A 23630-nucleotide genomic window follows, 5' to 3' on the forward strand; every position below is an offset into this window, starting at 1 on the left:
GAAATTTTTAAGAATAATGCAATAAAGAAAAAAAGCATTGTTTCAGTATCCTTAGTGAAATGACCATGTGTTTGCAACCATATTACTCCATTGCATATAGCGTAGTGTTCTTAAACATTTAATTGGGAAAGCCAGTAATGAACCATAATTAATATTAAGGCTTGTGCACATCCATAAGCAGCTGCTGGTGCATGAAATTGTTATTTTAATCTACTTCAGTATAAATTGTCAGTCATCTTGATGAAGAACAGATCTTGGGTGTTTGATTCTCCATAAATTATGCTGCTGCTGCTTCTGAAATGAAACAGTGAGAAGCTTTTGGTGGGGGAAAAAAAAAAAAATCATGATAATGAGACAATTTTTCATTACCTTGGAGGTAGGTGGAAGTACAGTACCCATCATTCACTCATGTAGTGCTAATTTCAGGTACCTCTACAGTATACAGAGTGACAGGCTGTGTCTTGTAACTCATGAACAAGTCAACACCTGGTGATCTAGTGGGTTAAGGCACCAACTATATGTGGTCCTTGGTTTACATCTAAGGGATGGTTGGGTTTTCTGATCACACAGTGCCACCCAGGGAAAGGTGAATGGTCACTCACCATAAATGTCAGGACTATACAGCTCATATCACTGAAGAATGAGGATAACAGTTGATGAAAGAAGAGTTTTGAGAACTGGCATTATTAATAGAAGAGGAACAGTAGCTGTCTAGGACACCAGCCATAGAAAAGCCAGAGAGGAAACCTAAAGACAGAAGAAGGGATAGAAATGAGGTCAGTTTAGAAGTTAAAGGTTTGTACCAGACTAAGAAAATGTCTTTGTAATGTCAGTGTAATAAAGTTTTCACCAAAAACCTGAAAGGATGTTAACCGTGAATAAGAAAAGAAAATTGCCAGTGGAGCACCCTTGGTGGAACTAAACTGGCAATTAGAAAGGTTATGGGAGGAAAGGTGCTTTAAAATCTTCAGGCTGAGACTACAGTAGATTCAAATAGTTACATAAACGAGGGTGGATATGAGAGGCCCTCGACCCATCCCAATCACTCTGACTCCTACAACCTAATATATGCAACATTCCTAGACTGATGAAACTTATTTGAAATTCAGTTAATAGAGGAATTGGAACAATAGGCAGACTGAATGAAAGCAAACTTCCAGCAAGAAAGACAGGTGCAAGTTGCCAGAGACAAAAGGATATAGGCTATACCTGAGGGGGAGGGTCAGCGAAGAAGCACAATTTCTGAAAATAGCAGAGAATCTATTAAGATCGCGAGCTTATTAATAGCGACACCAGTGAGGGCAGAAAGTACAGTAAAAAAGGGGAGGGAGGGGGAAATAACGTGCCAATTGTTTTACCTAACATTCTGAAATTAGTATGAGGAATAATGACGTATGGTTCACCCTGTGATATGAATTTAGTATAGACAAATGTGTGACAGGGGTTTGGTGTTCCCCTTTTAAACCTAATTATCGTTGTTGCTACTGTCTGATAAGTAATAATGTGCAGAAAGGTGTGCTGGGAGGAAGAGCTGGAAACACATCATTAGCGTTAAATGCCTGCTTGAGGTGGGTTTTAATGATTTGGAATTTGGGTTCTTCTTTCGGTTTCGTGGAATTCTGGCAGTAGCTCAGTAAATTATATACACAAACTGGATTAAGATCGCTTGTTTAACATTATTATTTTGTGTCTTCAATAGGCGTGGTGACAATTTTGTTGTCTGATTTATTAGTTTTAAAAAACTTTTATGAAGGTATGACATTGTGACATGTCTTATGATAAACTATACAAATCATGTCTTTGTCCATGTATACATTAGGCTAACGTGGTATGAGTAAAAGTGACGAAATTGGCGTGATTTATTAGCAAGCTTTGAGTGTCCCGCCACAAGCTGGTCCTCGAACGTAACCGGAAATCCAAAATGGCGTCTTTGTTGTGATTACTCTCACTAGGTGAACCTACTTGGGCACCTTTTTCAGCGCCCATCCTTGCCTGTAAAGGACTTTAATGAAGCTTATGGCTCAGTTACAACAAGTAGACATAGTTACTGTGTCTGAAGCTTAGTTAAATCTTGTGTAAAAGTAGGAAATAGACGGGGGCAGTGGGTAACCTTCGTGGGGCCAGAGTGACAGGGCCTCGAAGAGTTGTGAAGACGGAAGAGTTGTAAGAAAGCAGACGGTGGCGCTGGCGTAGGTGATGAAGGTGGTGCTAGGGTGCAGGGGCAAGGCAGTCCCCACACTCACCCAGCTCGCCCCACCTGCCAGGGGACACCTCTGAACCACCAACGCAGGTGAGGGTTTTGATCAGCCATCATGGGACGATTTCATGTTGCGTGTGTTAGCAAGGTGGACATTTATATCAATTAGCATGGGATTTTCTTTATTAAAAGAGCTCCTGAAAGAACAGTAAATCAGGTTGAGAGAATTTTCAGGTCTGAATAGGTGTAGTATTAAAAGAAGTTTCCCTAATTATTGACATTGATAACAACAAAAAATTGTCATTTACCGGAATAAAAGGTTGTGGGTTTTGGAACAGTGAAGGTTTTGTTTGAGATGGCCTTTACCATTAAATCTTTAGGATGGTGGCCTGCAGACTAGATGGATTTGTTGAAATAATTTGGTATGGTAGACAAGTATTGGTGGGTTAGGTTGGATTACATTGTTCTTGTCCATCTGGTCTGCAGGATATTTCTGAATTAAGGTACTAACATTAGGGGTATAGAGCGATAAATTCACATGGCATTAACTGAAGCCCCTGAATAAGTACTGTACTGTAGTGGTCATGGAACAGTGAAGATAAATGTAAATCATCATCATCATTAGGACTCCCTTTCCCACCCTAGGGCAGGATGAGGAATTGCAACATCCAGACAGCCCAAGTTTGCCCAGTCCAGTGGGCCACGCTTCCATTCACTCACCATTCAAGGCCCTGAAATCCTGGCTGTATCTTGAATGCCAAAAACATTCACCGCATTCTGTAGCTTCACATAAATGTATCTGATAGTCAATAAATGTATATGGTACAGTATATATATACATACATACACACAGTAAAACCTCTACAACTCGGCATAATACATGTGCAAGCCTTTCCGAGTTAGCCTATTTGCTGTGTTGTAGGGATGTATTTTAAGTTTCTGCCCAGCACACACACAAAAAAAAGAAAAAATGGACAAAAATTAAAAGTTTTTACAATAAACAGTCAAAGCTGCCTGACCATGATTCCATGCAGTTGTAGGGTGTATTGCAGGCATGGAGGAGGACTTTTGGTAGTTTTTGGAGGTGTTAGGGGGGCTCAAGATCACTTTTGGGCACACCTTTACTGAACTGTACTTGTCACAGTACACTATGTAAAGCACAATTAACACTATAAAGGCCATTAATGTATTTATGACTTGTACTATACTGGGGAACTAAACACTAAACACTTAAACATTACTGTACAACTCAACATCTTACCTAGTTGGGGGGATCTTTGCCGACTGTCTTCCTCTCACGTGTGCATTTTTGGGAATTTTTGTATTTTGATTTTTTAAATGAATATTTTGGAGCCTTCCCAAATTGTAGAGGTTTCCAACTTGAAGGATGACAAATTGTAGAGGTTTTACTGTATATATATACTGGTAGATATATATATATATATATATATATATATATATATATATATGGTACTGGTATATATATATATATATATATATATATATTTAAATATGATATATAATTCCTCAAGGATGGGGTGCGTCTTTCAGCTGAATAAATTGCTCATTTGTAATCAGGATTAAATCCTAAAGCTTTCCCAATTGTTTGTAAGAAATTAATAGATAAAAGCAAAATATTATAGTAGTTGGTTAGCTTCATTTCTTGAAATTTACCAGTTTTGCAGTGGACATCAGTTGCTATGGCTTGCTTTCAAGTCAGTCCAGCCTCAGTATCAAGCCAGATCTAGCTAATAGAACCCATTAATTTAACTTAAATTATCCTAAATAACTGAATAATATAATGAGTTTGAGAGAGTGTTTAAGAAACGGAATCTAAAGGTGAATGTAGGGATGAGTAAAGTTATGGTCTTCAAGAGAAGTGAAGTCAGTGAATGTACAGTGAGGTTGGATGAGGAGGAAATGGAAAATGTGAGTGCGTTTTAAGTACCTGTACTTGGGTAGTGTGATGAGTAAGGATGGAAGTTTAGAGGGTGAAGTGCTTGAAAGGGTATGGTACCACAAGGAAGAAAGGTTGCTGTTTCCTTGAAGGCAGTGATAAGAAACAGAGAAGTGAGCATGGAAGTGAAATAGTTACTGCATGACAGTATTGTGATACCAACTCTAACATGTGGAAATGAAGCTTGGATCTTGTTGGAGGGACACAAGTCATGAGTGAGAGCAGTGGAAGTGAATATTTGAGAGGAGCATATGGAGTTAATGGAGAGACAGCCTGACAAATGAGGAAGTGAAGGAGCATTGTGGTGTGGATGTGGATGTGATAGGAAGCATTAGGAGAAGCATATTGAGGTGGTTTGGTCATGTGGAGAGGATGGAGAGTGAGAGACTGATGAGGAGAATGTATGAGTGAGGTGGAGGTGGGGAGAGGGAGGGGGAGGCCAAGGATGAGATGGAGGGATGGAGTGGAGAGGTATATGAGAGAGGGGGTGTGAGGTGGGAGCAGGGCAGTGAAATGGCGGGGGACAGCGACATGGAAGCGATTTTTTTGTGGCCATCCCTTACGGGATTTAAGGCGTCTGGCAATGGATAGATGGATAGAATATAATCTAACCCAAAATAACCAGACAGTATAATCTAACCTAACTATATAACCTAATCTAGATTATACAGGTATTAATTAGGTTTAATTAGAGATGGGTTTTGGGGGACCAAGATCAACATGTCATGTTACCTTGTGACTGCAGGCAATTTGAACATGAAGCTGGTGGACTGCAGGCTGAAGTTGCCCCATTCCTGCACTTATCATCCTCTCAGGGGATGGGGAGGACGTTTTAGAACATTTATGTAACCCAGTTATATTGCTGCCAGCATGTGAAGGTATCACTCACCATCACTGAGAGTGTAGTTAGGCCTAGGTATAGTGTTTAGCCGTTAGTGTGTCTTTCATGTAAGGTTGAGGGATCATGTGACTCAGCAATAATAATGAGGATAATCTGTCCATTTGTGTACAATATCGCTAGATGCGCTAATCCCAAAAGGGGTAAAAAAAAAAAGTCACCCAGTCCATTGCCATCAGGGTGCCCTCTCTGACCCACTCCCCCCTCACATTATTACCCATCAGTTTAGTTCTTAAAGGCTATGCCCACTTTTGAATTAAAATATGACAACAACTTTAAAGGATAATAATTGTGGGGATAATTGTATTGAAGGGGTTAATTCACTAGCACATGAAAGGATAAAAAAGTGTTATATTAATGACCTACCATCCACTCACTTGATGAGGTTAGTATTACCTGTAAAAGGCATACAGTAATTAGTTTCTGTTTACCAAGAAAATATTTATTATGCTTGGATGATTAATTATGGTGGTATAGAACTCATCCCAAGGGTTAAGGGGAACTGCATAATGCTCTCATAATTTTAGCATGTTAATAAACTTTTCTTCTCTAGGATCTTCTCATTCTTTGTCATAATGAGGACAGTACTACAGAATTGTATAAAGTGCTGTGCTATACTGTAATGTTAATGACTGTTTATATTATCAGAATGATGTTATGATGGGTGATCGTGTGGTGGACATCAATGTTGCTACTGTGGAGGACCTGGAGACCCTGGTGGGTGTTGGCCGAGCTAAGGCCGAGGCTGTTGTCAACACCCGCACCGTAAGTTGCCGTGTAGCACTGTACAAATTTCCTTTTGGTGTTTCCTGCTTCTCGTACAGTTTTCCTGGTAACAGTACTTTTTTGTTCGGTGTTCTCCTTCTGTACTTTCTTTATAAATCTCATCTTGACACACATGTGATATCAAGATAAGCCTACACTCTTTTGTACATGAATGTACTGTATTTTCCATTGTTTGTGTAGACAGTATTTATGGTACCAGTATGTATTTTTCTGGTTATTGGGGATATTCACTATCCACAAGTAGTGCAACCTTCAGGTGACCGTCCAGAGCAACAAGACAGATGGTTCTTTATAATCTAGGAAACCATTTATGATGGTGGATGGTAACCATATAAGCAGCAATTCACCCGGTGGGCCCAGTGGGTTAAGACACTCCAGACAGGTCTGGTCCTTAAGAATATAAGTCGAAGGTGGATGGAGTTGATTATTTTACTGTACTTTGTTAATATCTGGACTAAGTAGCCTAGCCCTAGGACGCTATACTCCGTGGGGCAGTAAAGGATTGGATGATAGAGTCTTTCTTTTCTCTCTCTCTCTCTGAGAAAGGAGTTCCAAGATCTGTGGAGTGCCAAAGGCCCTTTCCTGTATAGAAGTAAGCGTAGAGAGACTAGTACTGTACTTGCATTTTGTGCTGCACCACAGTATTATGAACCGTGAGCATGTCATGGGAGCAGCAGCAGTAGGAGGAGTTAGCTCTGTGTTCTTTGGTTTCATTTTTCATACTTTTCCTCTCTTGTGGCAAGTGACCTGATTTTATTACAGTTTATTGCTGTATGTTGAGCTAATCTGGTATAGGATTGGGCTTTATGTAACACATTGCCATATGAGAGTTGTGATAGCAGCAGAAATAGTACAGTATGTTAAACTCATCATGAATGGGTATGCTTTACCAGTGTACTGGTATTCTATAAGCACAAACATTCATCGGCAAACATAATGAGAAAGATGAAGGATTTCAGTGTCATTCCTATTAAAAAACACTTCAAGCATCAAACTTCCTTAATTTACAGTGTTTTTATAATTGACAACCTGTAATAACTCAAGTTGAGAATTAAATGAAGGCAGGCATTGTGAATTTTATCCTTGGTGTTGAAAGTGTCAAAATGTGTGAAAAGGAGAAGACAAAAGTAGAGTATGGTAACTTTTAGATATTTTTATTCACCAGCTGTATTTTATGAGTTTATTGTAGTGTACTGTGTGGGTAATAAGAATAATAATGATAATAATAATAATAATAATAATAATAATAATAATAATTTGGTCTTATGTTCCTCAAAAGCATCAATTCTTCCCAAGGAATTTACTAACACACGACACTTGTATACATGTTTACAATTACAGTTCAAGAATTGTGACGTTTCTCATTTACAGTACTGTACAGATTTCATCAAAAAAAAAAAAAGATAATATTTATTGTTATTTTCAGTCAATGGTTGAGTTCCGAAGTGTTGATGATCTGCTGCTGGTACCAGGCATTGGGCGGAGTTTGATTGAGCAAAACCGTGGTGTGTTAGTTTGTAGCACCCCAGGTGGTGCACCCATCACGCGACACACAGCATCACGCCGCAGCCTGAGGCGTGCGTCACATGACACTCGGCAGCGTGGGGGCGACACCGGCAGGCTGGACGACACCACACAGGACGCTGCAGGAGATAGTCCCAGCTGTGCCTCCAGTCACAGTGTCAAGTCCACCCGCAGCAGCCTTAGGGACCAGGGTCACGCGGCTGCCGATGCTCAGCCGGTAGAACATTACAGTGCACCACAACCATCACATTGCAATGCAGACTTTCTGTCAAAAGACAGTGTGTTAAAAGAGTGCAGTGAAGAAAGAAACAGTGGCAATGATAAGAGTGAAAAGGTCAGCCGTGATATCCTGGAGGAGGAAATTAGTGATTGTTGTGACTGTTGCAGTGATGACGATGATGAGGATGAGGAAGAAGAGAAAGAGGCCGGCGAGAGAGACATCCAAGTAGACCAGGTGGCGGGGATGGTCGGGAACGAGGACGAGGAGAGAGACAATGATGAATATGAGGATGACAATGAAGGCGGGATAGTGGAGGACGTTATGAACAGTGATGACATAGCGACGTCGACTGCACCGCCGCATGTCAGACCCGATGTATATCCCAGAAACGAGCGGGGATGTAGTGACTTGATGGCCGGGGGAGGGGGTGGGGGTGGACTAGGGACCGATACTCCACACGAAGATGCTCCTCCCGACCTCCCTCTTAACATCCATGCCCTCTCCTCCTCTCACCACCTCACCGATGGAGAGGACTCGTCTTCCGGAGAGGAGGAGGCAGCGGCAATAGTTGTAGAAAAGGGGGAGGCGGAGGAGGAGGAAGATGAGGAAGAGGAAGAGGAGGAGGAAAGACATATGGAAGAAGATGGAGGTGGGGATCTTAGTGACGACTACATGACCATTGATCCTCCTACTTCACCCTATAGTGATAAGAAACAGGTGAGTAATTTAACAGAAGTGCATTGCACTAATTGTAAACTCATTAATACTGAATGTTGTAGTAGCATATTGGTGAGAAGAAGGAAGAGGAGGGAGAGTGTTTGAGAGAGAAAGAGTGAGAAAAAAAAAAGCGTGTGAGAAAAGCTGAAGGATAATTATAGCATTCATTGATTTGAAATAAGAGTGTGGCAAGGTGAACAGGAAGAAGTATAGATGTTGTGTACTTGTGTTTATGATATGGATGGAAAACTGCTGATTCATGCAGAGTTTTTGTGATTAGGCAATTGTGATGGATATGCAAGACTGAGTGGTGTGCAGTAAGTTGGAGTGAGACAATTGTTTATGATACCCCTGTGGTTGTTCAGTATAGTACAGTATAGAGTATATGAAGAGGTAAAAAAAAATAACTTGTGTTTCTTTAGTGATGAATGATGAGGGACGGGAGGCTGTATATGTAATGTAAGAAGGTGATAATGTGCACGTGCTAATCGTTTATGGGATTTTTGCAGCCAAGGTCAGGGTGGTGTGAATGTCATGAGTCTTGGGGTCTGTAATTAGATGTAGAGTAAATAAGTGTAAAGCGATGGGTGTTGAGTAGTTAGTTGCTGGTAGTGCTGGTGAAAAGAGAGACGATGGAAGATGTCACGTGTCTGGGTGCTCTAATTGAAAAGAGAGGTAAATTTGTAAAGTAAGAGAGTAGAATATCTGGAGAAGGAGGAGGAGTTGCCCATACTCTGGTTCTTTTTGTTACGGCTGTGGGCTTACGTGAATATTAACCCAGTGGACATCACAACACTTACTGCTTAAGCTGGGCCTTTCCATAGATCGTTTGTTGAGGTTACGTTGAAGGATTGTCTGTATTATGAGGTGCTTTAGGATGGCATGTTGTGGTGTTAGAGGGCTGCCTTACAGTGAGTACAGAATGGTTTGAGTTGTATTTTGTTTGGTAATAAAGCAGGGAAGGGTGATGGCCACATCATAGTGCGGCCAGCTTTCCTTGTGTCTGGTTGGGGTTTGTGAAGGATTCTGTTTGGTTGGATGTTCTGGGTATCTGTTGTGGTTATGTCTATGTAAGCTTACATGATGTGAAGTATAGTGGTGGGTGAATGAGGAAGGATGTTGAAGTATTCTCTGTAGTGTTGAAAACGTACTGTACTCATTTTTAGTTTCAATGTGATGGAGGTACCGGTATTACAATATCCAATCATGAGGGTGGGATGAATCCTGTGCAGGAGGAGTGAATTGTGTATGGTTCATCTCATGTGCCTGTGGCCCTTGATAAGTATGGTATCATACTCTATTTTTGGCTTGTGTTTAAGTTCAAGTGATCCAAGTTTGTGGTCTTTTTACAAGTGACTTAGGCTATTCCCTGTCATTTCCCTAGCTTCTCAACTTCCAGACCTCACATTCTCACACAGTACATAAATAGACCCTCTCCTTCTTGGACTCCCACCTTCAGACTCATATATATATTTGTTTCACCACCCTTTCTGTGCTGCCCATATGACTATAGCCTACTGTCCAAGCATCCCCATTTCTGCCTTAGATTTCAATACTTCACATCTTTTTAAAATCACATCGTGTCTTATCTTATCTCTACTGCGAATACATTTCTCAGTTGTTCGTTTCCACAGCTCATACTATTGACTTTTTGTTTTGGTGCCTGTCCAATTTCACACCCCTGTACGGTATATGTTTTCCTTGGGCAGCAGCACACGTTCATGCATTCTTCTTGCAGTATCTGTTCTTAGACCCCTGTTCCTTATGAAGGCACCAGTCACCTTTTTTTCCAGAGCCACATAGGTACGTACAAGGATTGTTTGGATAGCAGTGCTGAAACCCTAAATGGGGTATTGAAAAGGCAGCAACAAGTAAGAGGGAATAGAGCTTAGAGGGAAATAAGAACAAGTTAAGCTAATGAAAAAATATTGAAAGTTTGAGTGATGATTGTTATTATAAAGTAATGCCTGTCTTTCAATATCTTGGAAGGTGTGACCATAAGTAGATTACCTCCTTGTCAGTCTGCCATCAGGCTACCCTCTCTCCAACTTACACCACCCTTACTCATATAGCTGCCTGTTTGCCCCATCCCTCTCTTTATCGTTCTCCCCTTCCACCTCACGTAGACATGCTCTTACCAAATCTCTTATTCTTCATTCACTTCACATGGCAAGACCATCTGGAGGTGCATCATCAGATGCATAAAACAGTATTAATGATAATAATTTTCATTGTAGCATGCATTGTAAGCAGTGTTAAAAATATCACTAATGCTATTTGACGGTGATAATGAATGCACATAATGTGACCTTGTTTCTTTTTTTCCAGAATAAAAGAAAATCAGAAGTTTGTTCAGATTCCAAGGGAGTGTGTCCTGTTAAGAAGTCATGCAAGGCTGTGGAACACTGGTGAGTAATGGCAGTATTAAACGAATGTTGAAGTGTGGTGGTTGTTATATCTTTGTATGCAATCTTTTACTGTTAGTTTTTCATTTAGTTTTGCTCTATATTTGTCAAACCAAACCAAGAGTGAAGCTTTATACAAACATTTTGATTGCTTCAACTGGATGAAGTAGTAGTATGTATAATATAGCTTATGCTTGCTACCCTTAGATGATGTAAAGTAACTTAGGAAAGGCCTCTTTTATTGTGGGTTTATGAATCCTACATCTAACTCATCCAATTTGAACTCTGTCCCATACAGAGTAAAATTGTTTTAAGGCATTAAGCATATAGGAAGAGCAATGAGGTTAAAATTCAGATACTTTGATGGCACCATATTAGAAACTCAAGTAATAGGTCATTGATTAACCCTATCAAGTCCAGTTTCTTATGGGTTTGACACAGTGAGTTTTCTAAGTTAATTACAGAGTAGTCAGGCTATACTGTTGCAGCTTCGTGAAGGTATCCATCACCAGCGCCACTGTAATTCAAGAAAACTTATGTAGGCATATACCTGTATTTCAGCCATGTTTTTTTTTTTTCCATCCAATCATCATCCAATCCTACATTGCCCCATGAGGAGTATAGGAGCCTGGGGCTAGGCAGTTGGTCCTGACATTTAAAACTTTTTTTTTTTTTTTTTAAATACAGTGGAACCCCGGCATTCGTACGCCTCTCTACTCGTACAACTCATACAGCTTTTTTGCCCAAAAATCGCACCAGTTTTCATACTGTGACCCGTTATTCACACTAAGAGATGTGGCGTCGTAGGTGCCACATGGTTGCCAGTCTGGCCTTGTCTTCCGCCAGCTATGCATCAGTCATACAGGCTCGATTAAACTTTGTGATGAATTACGTATATTCATTAGAAAATTGTACATAATCGTGGGCCCTAAGAAGATTAGTGAGTCAGCTGGAGCTAAAAGTAAAGCAGTGAGAACAACATTTGAACTGAAAAAAGAACTCACTGCAAAGTTTGAAAGTGGAACCCGTGTCTCCGATCTTGCCATTCATTATTGTATGGCAACTCTACCATTCATCCATACTAAAAAACGGATTAATTCAAATAACATTGTTTGTTATGGAAAAAATTATTCGGTTTTCGAACAATTCGCAACTCGTACAGCCTCCAGGAATGAATTGTGTACGAATTCTGGGGTTCTACTGTACTGTATTCATTATCCTGTGGTGGTGCCTTTGATCTTTGTATTTTATTTTATTTGTTTAATTTCATTTGTGGGGGGGTGCTGGATGGGGGAAGAACATGTACTACTTCTGTATAATGCTTGCTTCTAGTGGTGAAAGCAGTCGGAGGAAGATGTGTGGCCTCGGAGGTCACAAGTCATCTCCACCTCCTGTTGGTCTCAAGTCATGGTTGGCCAAGTATCAGACATGGTCCCCGGCACAGAAACGCTACGCCCTCGACTCTCTTATTGATGTCTGTGATCTTAATGAGGTTAGTGGATATTGTGAGGCTTGGCCCTAATTTACCATTATCATCACAATAGTGACTTAGAGAGCTCTTCAACAGCAATTAAGAGTACATCCCAGTTTCATTAATACAATGTGTCTGGGTGATAAGAAAACCAGTTCCACCTTTACACGACAGTGTCCGTGATTAATAGCAGGTTTTAGCTAAAATTAAGAAAGTTTTTATGAGTTTTCTGTATTTATTGATGCTCGCTGCTGTTCTGTAGAGTCAGTGTTTGTGTACTGTTATTTGGACTTTAGTCTTAACAGACTGTACTGGTGCTGGAATACAAGTAATAGTATGATTGTTTCCCAGGGCCGCTCAGCCTGGCAGACTGGGGATAAGCATACTTAGTGTTTTTATTCTGAAGCAGATGAACTACAGTATTACATCCCCCTGTCATGAAATGTCTAAGTCTTCTGGTGTGAGTGAATAGTTCAGGTTGGGCCAGAACTGTTGTATCTTTCCAGCAAATAACTTTTAAGGTGTGAGTACCTGATTATTTCTTCCGTGGATATGTCCACTAACAGATGGAAATTTATTAGATATTTTTTCCCTAAAGAAGAGTGTTAAACATTATCTTTGTTTTGGTCATTCGCTAACCATTTTACAGTTTTTGTAGGATGCATTTATTTATTTGTTTTCTTTATCTGTTTATTTATCTCATCAACAGGTCCGTCACCTTCATCAAATAATCCTGCCTCAGTTCCAGCGTGACTTTATTTCACTATTACCTAAAGAACTGGCTCTCTATGTGCTGAGCTTCCTGCCTCCCAAGGACTTGTTACGAGCAGCTCAGACGTGCAAATACTGGAATATTTTGGCGGCAGATAATTTGCTCTGGCGCGAGAAGTGTCATGAGGCCGGAATTGAGAATCACCTCGTTGTCATGGATCGAAGGCGCAGAAAAGGGACCAGTGTTAGTCATATGTCCCCATACAAGGTGAATGATAGCACTTTTTGTTTCACATTCATCTGAGAATGAGATGGAGGGATGGAGTGGAGAGTATATGAGGAAGTGGGTATGAGTTGGAGAGAGAGAGAGCAGCCAGATGGCAGAGGACAGGGCGACATGGAGATAATTGGTTTGTGGCCACCCCTTCCAGGGTTAAAATGTTTGGCTGTAGAGAAATAAATACATAAATAGATAGAATTTCCCACTCTCTGTGAAGGATGTAAGTGGTAGATTATTAACCCATGGGGATGAAGTAAGGACCAGATGGAAAGAATATTTTGAAAGCCTGATGAATGGGAATAGAGAGAGCAGAGCCGCTGTAAGCATAGTTGGTTCTGGGGGTATGCAAAGAAGGAATGCAGTTCCAGGAAACATGATACTTGCACAGGTGAAGAACCCTGTGAAGTGGCTGAAAAGTGGGAAAGCATCTGGGGTTGATGAGTTATGTGCAGAGATGATTAAGTGTAGTGGAGAGAGCAGAATGAAGTGCTTGTTGGAGACATGTAAGAAGGCATGGATGAGTGAAACTGTGCCGTCAGAGTGGAAAAAGGCTGTGAATGTACCCCTGTACAAAAATAAGGGTGAGCGAAATGAGTACAAAAATTATCGTGGCTTAAGTTTATCGTGTGTTGTAGGGGAGGTATGTGGGAGAATTATTATAGAGAAAGTAAGAGAGATATCAGAAGTCCAAGCAAGTGATGAATAGAGTGGCTTTAGGAGTGGCAGAGGATGTGTGGACTGAAAATTTGCAGTGAGACAGATAGTGAAGACTTGTGAGAAGGACTGTAAGGTGTTTATGGCATTTATGGATCTGGTAAAAGCGTAGAACAAATGAGACAGAAGGATTGTGGAAGGTTTTGTGCATGTACAGTGTAAATGGTACACTGCTAGGTGCCGTCAAGAGCTTTTATGATGGTAGTGAAGCATATGTAAAGGTAAATGGGCATCAAAGTGAATGGTTTACGATCAGTGTGGGCGTGCGACAAGGTTGTGTGATGTCACCATGGTTGATCAATATATATATGAATGGGGTGGTGAGAGAAGTAGCTAAAAACATGAGTAATGGAAAGAGGGATTGCATTGGTAATGAATGGTGATCTCAGATTTAATGTAGCTGTACTGATGATGCAGTACTACTTGCAAGTCCCGGACAAAAACTTGGTAGACTAGTGCAGGGTTATGTTGATGTCCATGAGTGTCATGCCTTGAGAGTAAATGTAGAAAAGAGTGAAGTGATGGTAATTGAGAGAGAAGGTGACTGTCAGTGTGATGTTACAGTGAATGGAGAGAGACTGGAATTGGTGAGAGAGTTCAAATACCAGGGTACAGTGCTGTAAAAGAGAGGAAAATGTGCAAAAGAAGTGGAAAGTAGAGTGACACAAGGAAGGAAAGTGGCTGGTGCTATGATGGCCTTGATAAGAAACAGAGGCTTGAGTGTTGCAGCTGCATGAGGCTTACTTGAAGGAGTCTTAGTGCCAGCTTTTACATATGAATGTGAGACTATGGTGTGGCATGAAAATGAAATGTCAGGAGTGAGAGCAGTGGAGATGGGACTGCTGAGGAATGTATATGGAGTACAGAGAGTGATTAGGATACGAAATAATGTGATTTGTGAAAGATTTGGAGTGAGGAAGTCCTTGGACCCTAGAATCGAAGAGAGTGCACTGAGATGGTATGGTCATGTGTAGAGAATGGTTAAAAATAGTGGTGAAAAAGGTATATCTGAGCGAATTTGGAGGGAGGAGGTGAGGTAGACCAAGGAGAAGATGGGGGACTATGGTGGATGAGTGTGTAAGGAAGAGAGGTGTGGAAGTCGGTGAGGCGAGGGGACTGACGAGATCGAGCTGGCTGGATGAATATTGTGAGAAGTGCATGGTCAGGGATTTGGCACCCCTTTTTAACGTGACAGCATTCAGATTGACTCTATCGGATACGTTTATGTGAAGCTACAGAATGTAGTGAAAGTTTTTTGGCGTATCAGATAGAGCCTGGATTCCGGGGGCTTGAATGGCGAATGGATGGAAGCATGGCCCATTGGATTGGGCAAACGTGGGCTGTCTGGACGTTGCTACTCCTCACCCTGCCCTAGGGTGGGAAAGGAGGTCTGGATGATGATGATGATGATGTAATGCTGGCATGGTGATGTCCTTCTTGATTACCAGTCTAGTAGAACTTTTCTTACATGGCACTGTATTATCAGATTTTATTACAAATGAACTTGGTTTGGCTAAACACTAACCACTGCTTACAGCTTGACAGAGGTAATGATCAATAGTGTTAGGGTGCATTATGATGACACATTAGTCCAGTCAGGTTAAACATTTTTCAAATATGGTAAATGCAGTTTACTTATATGCACACTTTTGAACAACCATTTTTAATAGTATCATGGTGATTGAGTGGCTGGAGCTTATGAGCAGAAAGGTAGTGATGAATAGGCATTTAGCTTAAACTGTTTTTACACTTAACTTTATTCATAACTGATCTTGGCTTCTCATCCACAGGTTTCTACTAAATTTATTTTGGGTTCCATTGGATAGAGAAGAAAGGAATACCACCCATGTACAGTATTGCCTGATTCATGATGGAAAATGACAGGAGTGGGACTATACAGTACAGCTCCCTCTGTTTTTTCTCATAGGGATGGGCACTGTCCATCATTCAACACCTGTACCTCATAACTCCTGTGGCAGGGGAGGGAGTGGAGCTTAATTTTGGTCTCCAAAGAGATAAAAATCCATTCTGTAGAGCTCCTTATAAAATATGAGAGTGGGATATTGAGTTAGTATGGTACTAATGTAGTTAATTTTCTTGTTATAGGCAGCATTCATGCGTCAGCACAGGATAGAAATGAACTGGCGTGTGGCTCCTCTGAGGCCGCCGCGGGTGCTCAAAGGACACGATGATCATGTAATCACCTGTCTTCAGTTCTCCGCCAATACTATTGTCTCAGGCTCCGATGACAACACACTCAAAGTTTGGAATGCCACATCTGGGAAGGTAACTTCATAATTTATTGATACCCAGTGTTGCATTAGAGGAAGTAAATTACACATGATAGGAGCTAAAAAACAGTTGAGATTAATGTGCTGTCATCAGAATTACATAAATGCATAATGAAAGAATAATTACAAGAAGGGATGAAAAAAATAAAGTCTGTTTCTTACTTTCTGTTTCTGACTGCTTGAGGTTCGCATTAAACAATTTGTATGATGTCATGTGAAGAAATACTTGCAGCTTAATAAGAGTTCTGACTACCCTATGAATAAGCAAGCTTTTATCAAGTTTTTCTTATGATTGTGTAACAGCTTTTGTCTGGTTGGAAATGTTTATACTGTACAGTAATGCATTCTTGTACCTTAATTATTTCCAGACATTTATCACATTATAAGGAAATGTGATGACATCTAATGCACAATTTTTTCTTGAATACAGTGTTGTAATTTGTGTTTAAGTACTGTGCAGCCATAAAGAATAAGCTGAAGATATTTTGTTAATCATGTTTAAGTATTTTTTTTTTTTTTAATAATTGTGATTGATTATTAGCTTTAAACTTCTCTAATTTCATTGCTACTAGGCAGTGTTGATCCATAAGTGTAATATTATCATCATTTTATGTTTTACATCTGTTTTCCACTTTGCATGTAGAAGTTCCAGTGTAGAATGAGTGTAGTTAATATCCACTGACCTCTTCTGTTTTCCATGTGGTATACTGTATAGGATTTCCACTGTATGATAATAGTGGCCAGTATTCCCTGACCTCTTCTGTGGTATGTCTGTTTTCCACATGGCATGTAGAATTTACAGTGTATGAGGGTAGTAACTAATCTCTGACCTCTTCCAGTGCATGAGGACACTAACGGGACACACAGGTGGGGTGTGGTCCTCCCAGATGTCTGGTAATCTTATTGTTAGTGGCAGCACTGATAGGATGTTGAGGGTGTGGGATGCCGAAACAGGAGAGTGTTTTCACACCCTCTATGGCCATACTTCCACAGTTCGTTGTCTGCACCTTCATGGCAACAAGTATGTCTGATGCTGATCTGTTATAAGTTGGATTAATTTTGATATATGACATCAGATATAGAAAGACCATTACAGCAATGATTAATCGAGTATATTTAGTAGTCCAGTTTGTTGATTTCTGCATATTATTGGGTATCATTTTATTGGAGTGCTGTGATATTTTACCTGGAAAGGGTACAGATTTTTAACTGCAAGGATTTTGATAAATAAAAGCCCAGTAAATTGTAGATTTTGTCTGCAGAACAGTCTACAGTTACAGTAATTCCACAGTATATGTTTCCCCCTTGAGCACTTTATTATACTGGCTATAAAGTAGTAGTAGTAGTAGTTGTTCCCTTGGCAGTCTGGACTGGCTATAAAGTTGATTAATATACCTTCCCAGCCACTTCTTACTTCCATCTTCAACAGAGTGGTGAGTGGGTCCCGGGATGCAACATTACGAGTGTGGGACGTCAACTCTGGAGCTTGTGAACACGTGCTGGTGGGACACGTGGCGGCTGTCAGATGCGTGCAGTACAACGGCCGCCTCGTGGTATCGGGGGCATATGATTACATGGTCAAAGTGTGGAATGCTGACAAAGAGGAGTGCCTTCATACTCTCCAAGGGCACACTAATAGAGTCTACTCATTACAGGTTAGAATGGATTGCCTCTTACAGCTTTGGGATTAGGTGGAAGATCATAGTACTGTACTTTAATAGTCATTTATTTTCATCTGAAGGAACCGGGATACTCACAACTCGCCTGTACAGTACCAGAAATACTATGTTGTGGTTGCCTGAAATTTGTGAGCCTTTGATACAAGTTAAAAGTGAATCAGCCCTACAGTCTGATTACAGTTGGCCATTAACTTACTTGAAAAGGGTTTGAGATCTTTGTCAGATTAGTCCCTATACTAGTCCAGTGGTTGCAACCCCAGGCTTATCTGCACATAAACTTATAGACTGCAGGCTGAAATTGCCCACCCCCTGCAGTACACCATCCGTCTTTTGGGGGATGGGGAGGGAGGCGAGGGAGGTTTGTATAATTAGACTGCTTTCAAACTTGTATCCAGGCCTTAATATATCTGCATCATCATCAGTAAGTAAAGAAGGCTGACATTTTATCCCTATTTCTTTGCCAAAAATTTCTTCTCTCTTGGAACTCAGATGATTTGTTTCATTGTTTTCATATTGAAGGAAGTGTGTGCATGTTTGCTTGTGCCTGCATGAATTTGGGCATCCTTCTCCTTTGAAACATAATTTTTCATACTGTATTGCAGTGAATAATGCATACACATAATGAAGTTCTTAATTTTCAACCCATGCTCCTAAGTGCACTCTGACTTACAGTACCGGTAGTTTGAAATCGTGTTAAGCATTTTTTCTGCATATGAGGCTTACCGTAGTGAGCTAATGCATATCATTCACAAACAGTTTGATGGAGTACATGTGGTTAGTGGATCCCTGGACACCAGCATCCGAGTGTGGGATGTTGAGACAGGACAGTGCCGCCACACGCTTATGGGCCACCAGAGTCTCACATCAGGCATGGAGCTCAAAAACAACATCCTCATCTCAGGGAATGCAGACTCTACGGTCAAGGTTTGGGACATCGTTACTGGCCAGTGTCTGCAAACCCTCTCAGGTGAGATAATGCCATGTACAGCTGTAAGAAATTGTCTTATCATTTGCTTAAATAAAAATATGAAGATGCATCATACTTTCCTCATAGTCCCCATTTCTCCCACTAGAACTTCTGCATTCATCCTTTCCATTATCTTTCTTCTCCCACTGCTGTTTGAACCAGTACTGAAGTGTAAATCACAGTGCATTTTCTAAGAATATTGTTCTTCCAACAGGGCCTAACAAACACAGGTCAGCTGTCACATGTTTGCAGTTCAACAACAAGTTTGTGGTGACATCTTCAGATGATGGGACAGTAAAGTTGTGGGATGTGCGGACAGGTGAATTTCTCAGAAACCTAGTGGCCCTAGAGTCTGGTGGGTCCGGGGGAGTAGTGTGGCGGATTAGAGCATCGGATACTAAGCTGGTGTGTGCTGTGGGCAGCCGCAACGGTACAGAGGAGACCAAACTCCTCGTCTTGGACTTTGACGTGTATGAGAACCTCAAGTGATACATGGGGACGATAGTGTTAGACGTGTGTTCTCCATGTGTACTTACAAAGTTCAAAGTGATGTTACTTTATCTGTGCTGCTGCCAAGTAAGCTCGTGATTATATAGTTTCTCTGGTTTGTCAGTTGGACGATGTTTGTGATGACTAACATTTCCCTGGTGCTAATACTGTACACACAAGATCATCTGACACTCACCATCATCTTCATTAGCTTCATATCTTCACTTGGCAGGTTCAGTCATTGAATCATTGTCATTTCTTTTGTAGTCTGTAAGTTGTCCGTCAATCAGGAATTTCTCTCGTATACTGTTTCATTGTGTTTTCATGAGAATATAGATGTATATTTGGACATCATCCAAGGATGAAAATGATTTCTGCATTCACTGGAAATTTGCATTATATATCAATCATGTCCACTTTGAAAATATTCGATACTTATATTTTAATGTCAAGAATGATTAAGTGTCTGTGTTGGAATTTTACAACCCAAATCATATCAGTATATGAGGTGTGAATAGAGGAAGGTCCTGGAGAGGTTCTAGTTGGTAGTCCTAGGTTGCACTTTCAGTAAAGAGGGTTTAAACCACAGAAGTCACAGCTTGGAATGTAGAGTATTTCCAGTGAAAAGTAAGCTGTTTAGGATCCAAGCAGCTTTCTCTTTTAGTTACGTTGCATCAGGAATGATATTAGTCATCTGATGCAGTTAGCTTATTTTGTATTTGCTAACAGGGAGTAAGTTTGGTACTGTTTACTATGACTTTAAATTCCCATTGCTATGAGCTTATGTTTTAGATAAATCATTGTGTTTGGAAAGGGTCTGATGAATTACTGACTAGGTCATGAAGTAAAGTACTCAGGAAATGGAAGTTGACATTTCTACCAAAGGATGTATATATGGTGACGATGGACTGATTTGTGCATTATATTCCAGTAATATATTAACAAAAAAGCTCTGTCTGTTTTCTTAGTTTGGGATTATTAGTTCTTTTTCCATTTTATAACACCTGTTATGGTAGACTGGCAGTGCCAGACAAACTCAGGATGTATTCCTTTCTCAAATTTCCTTTATCAAGAATTAAAGAATTTTCCTATAATGCCAATATTTGTGTGAGTGTCCATTCTTGTGTGTTATTACAGTGACTGTTTAATAGGAGGGAAATTTAGACAAAATTAGTTTTTGTGTCTGACATATCTTTGTGTTGGTGTATGTAACTCATGAGGTACAAGTATTATGTAAGCAACAACTACATAATACTGTGTCATAGGCCATACCATTGCCATTATCTCTGCTTTTATATTTTCTCAACCTGGGCTAGGAAATAGAAGAAAAAAAATCCTCAAGACTCAGCTGAAGTGTGAGGTAAAGTTCATTGGGGATGATCAAACTTGGCACTGTTGGCTACAGAAAAGTCAAGTGTGCAAATTAATTCAGATTTAAAAAAATATATATATATATATACTGTATGTTTGCAGCTGTGCTGAGTCTGAGATAGAGTTGTGTCGATATTTAGGCTTTTTTTTTAGAGCCCAGTAGAGCTTAAGGTTTGATGAGGCTGTAGACTATGTGGTGGCATGATACTCGGGAAGCCAGACAGGGTTAGCCTCGAGTACACTATTCCAGAATTGTATCTGTGATGACTTTATAATTATCAATGAACTTTACATGTTTTTGGACTTTACATTTGGTTTATTGTATGAATATGTTCTCCTTTTTCCTTCTTTTCATCTTATCTGTGTTCACTTTTTATTCATATGTCTTATAAGGTATATACATTTTACTGTATTAACAACAATTCTAAGTAGGATATTTTCATTTTCTGTCTTGTTCCATTGGAATTGGAGTTTGATAGTAATTTTGCAACTATAGGTCTAGTCTGTTGTTTACCTTTTGTGACTGCCCACATTTATCATATATGGAAATTAGTACTGAAGTTGGGGTTTTAACTGGTTTTTGATCGTTCTGAAGAAAGTAGGGAAGTGTTTATAGTGGAGGCATTTATGGGTAGGGGCAGAGAAATTCATCACAGTATAGCGAAGGACCATCACAGCTGGTCATTTATGTGCTTATCTTGCAGTGTTCATACTGTACAACAGGGTAGGGTTTAATCAAGTATTACATATGTTTTGTAATTGCAGGGGTACTGTTAATGACAAGTTAATTTTCTGATGAGAATGTTTTTGCTGTGTCCTCAGTTTTAAGTATTACTTAGGACACAGAATTTAAATATGTAAACAGTAAAGCTTATTAATATCTTTTCAGAATGTGCATGCCCCATAAGCAGAAATCTGTGCTGCTTAGAAGTAAAATTATATATGTGCATTATCTTGAATGAAAGGCAGTGGTTTGTTATGATGGTACCAGTGCCTCAGTACTGAGGTGTGCTGAACTCATGCATAATTTGGGTAAATTATTATATTGCATATGGGATCAATGCCAGGTAAAGGAAAGAGAGTATAGGACAGTTTATAGTACCAAGTCAGCCTCTCAGTTGGGGATGGACACATACTCAAAGATTCATAATCATTTGTCACTCACTCAGCCGTCCATTGTTTAGAATATAAATAATTAGTTATTCCTCCCGATCGTATGAAGGCATGTGCATCTATGGGTGTAGGGGTGTGGTTGAAGGCATGCAGGTGTGGTGATGGAGGCCACATCCCTGCCCTCCTCTACCGTACACCCCCCAGGGCATTTGTAAACACTGATAGGAAGTAATAGTTTAGTAATTTTTTTCTTTTCTTTTCAGAAGAGAACTGAGATTGCTCAATTTTTTTTTTTATTACTTTATTCTTTCTTGAAGATGTGCATGTATATGTATAAACATACTGTATATGTATTTGTAATAGGAACATCCACTTACACATGATAACACTGAGTCAAAAGCAGATATACAGGAGCATAAATTACCCTATATTTTAACATACACACACTGCTTCTTTGAATGTCATACTTGATACATGGCACAGAGGAATGCACACTTTACATATGCTGAACTCTTCATGTCTGACTTGGGAATATGTGGTCATTATTGTGTAATTACGTTTCACATTCTAGATTAATACAACAAAATGACAGTCACAACTCTTGGTCCTTGTGGTAATAAATGACTTTTATACTGTCCTTGTTTCAATTTCAGTTCAGAACTACTTTTTTAATTTATTTACTTGTTTGATGTTTGGCCTAAAAAGTGTGATTGTTTAATGTCATATTTGAAAAAGTTGTTGATGAGATGATTTAAATATGTTGAGGTAACTGGAGGGACACCGTAAGTGGAGTAAAAAGTACATGGAGGCGTAGAGTGGAGGTAGTTTTGGTCGAGTTAATTCATTGAGCTTGGGGATATCCTTATTGTCGCCATCCTCATGATTTTTTTTAAAGACCAAACTGGAGGGATTACTAAACCTTCAAGTATGAGAGGCCATCCATGACTTGAATATTCAGTAATCATCTGGTAGTAGCAAGAACAAACTTAAAATGACATCAGCTGGAAACAAGTGGTAAAATGATGTCTGGGCATGTGGAATGCATGGAGAGTGAGAAGTTATCAGTTCAGATGCAGAGGTGATGGAACCGTGAGAGAATCAGGAGATAATGAAGTACAGGCTTTTTTACAATGCAAGTAAGTAAGCGTTCCTGGGAAGAAAAATGCAAATCAAAGACTTGATACAGTTCCCTCCATCCCGGTTCCAAGTTGATAGGATTCAAGTTTCCAGCAATGTGTGTAAATTCAGCAATTTCTTATTCACCCCAAAGCCATAATGCCTCCCATACAGAGGCTCATCCAGTCGAATATTGTATGCGAATACAGAACTGGCCCATTGCAAGAAACTTTAGGCCTGTTTGCAAATGCAGAAGGTGGGCGGGAAGCTGTATACGGCATTTTAGCTACTGGTAAACATTCTTCATATTTGAGTTTCGATATACACGGCAATGTATGGGATAAAAATTCAAATTGCGCTCTCTCTCTCTGATGCTTTATTTAAAAGTGTTATATGTGCGTGAAGGCAATTGTCTCTATGGCACTGGTTGTTTATGTAAAAAACAAAACAACAAAAGCATACATGGATCCATAACCTTTTTTTTTTTCTTTGCTAGTTTTTAATTGCATACGTTTCTTGCGTCTATTTCCTTAAAATCATCCAGGAGTAGTTAGTAAACAAGTTTGTGTGACGGAGGCTGTTATATGGAAAGCTCTGTTTTCTGTTTCGTATTTTCGTTCATTACTGCTCATAACTTGGTAAGTAGATGAATGCAAATAAATAATAAGTCATGAATGAGTAGGCAACCATAAAAATGAGCTTAGAGATATGCCGTGGGAGAATA

General features: G+C 39.9%; 1 protein-coding gene across 1 annotated transcript; it reads left to right on the forward strand.

Annotated features, from left to right (window-relative positions):
• Positions 1–1947: 1947 nt before the first annotated feature.
• Positions 1948–22399, forward strand: LOC145396531 (F-box/WD repeat-containing protein 7-like). The gene is made up of 11 exons (XM_080269909.1): positions 1948–2290; positions 5701–5817; positions 7265–8299; positions 10628–10707; positions 12037–12196; positions 12885–13154; positions 15987–16166; positions 17011–17192; positions 17601–17826; positions 18607–18817; positions 19032–22399. Exons 2-11 carry the CDS (start codon positions 5710–5712, stop codon positions 19304–19306), a joined length of 2727 nt encoding a protein of 908 aa, XP_080126035.1. The 5' UTR covers positions 1948–2290; positions 5701–5709; the 3' UTR covers positions 19307–22399.
• The last annotated feature ends 1231 nt before the right edge of the window (positions 22400–23630 follow it).

Source organism: Coenobita brevimanus, chromosome 38, assembly GCF_032717465.1.
Source record: "Coenobita brevimanus isolate Jiangsu-jjx chromosome 38, ASM3271746v2, whole genome shotgun sequence".
NCBI lineage: Eukaryota > Metazoa > Arthropoda > Malacostraca > Decapoda > Coenobitidae > Coenobita > Coenobita brevimanus.

Coding starts and splice junctions, on each gene's coding strand:
- LOC145396531 (XM_080269909.1), top strand. CDS start 5,710: ATGATGGGTGATCGTGTGGTGGACATCAATGTTGCTACTGTGGAGGAC. Junction 17,193..17,600: donor CTGCACCTTCATGGCAACAA/GTATGTCTGATG, acceptor CATCTTCAACAG/AGTGGTGAGTGGGTCCCGGG. Junction 17,827..18,606: donor ATAGAGTCTACTCATTACAG/GTTAGAATGGAT, acceptor ATTCACAAACAG/TTTGATGGAGTACATGTGGT.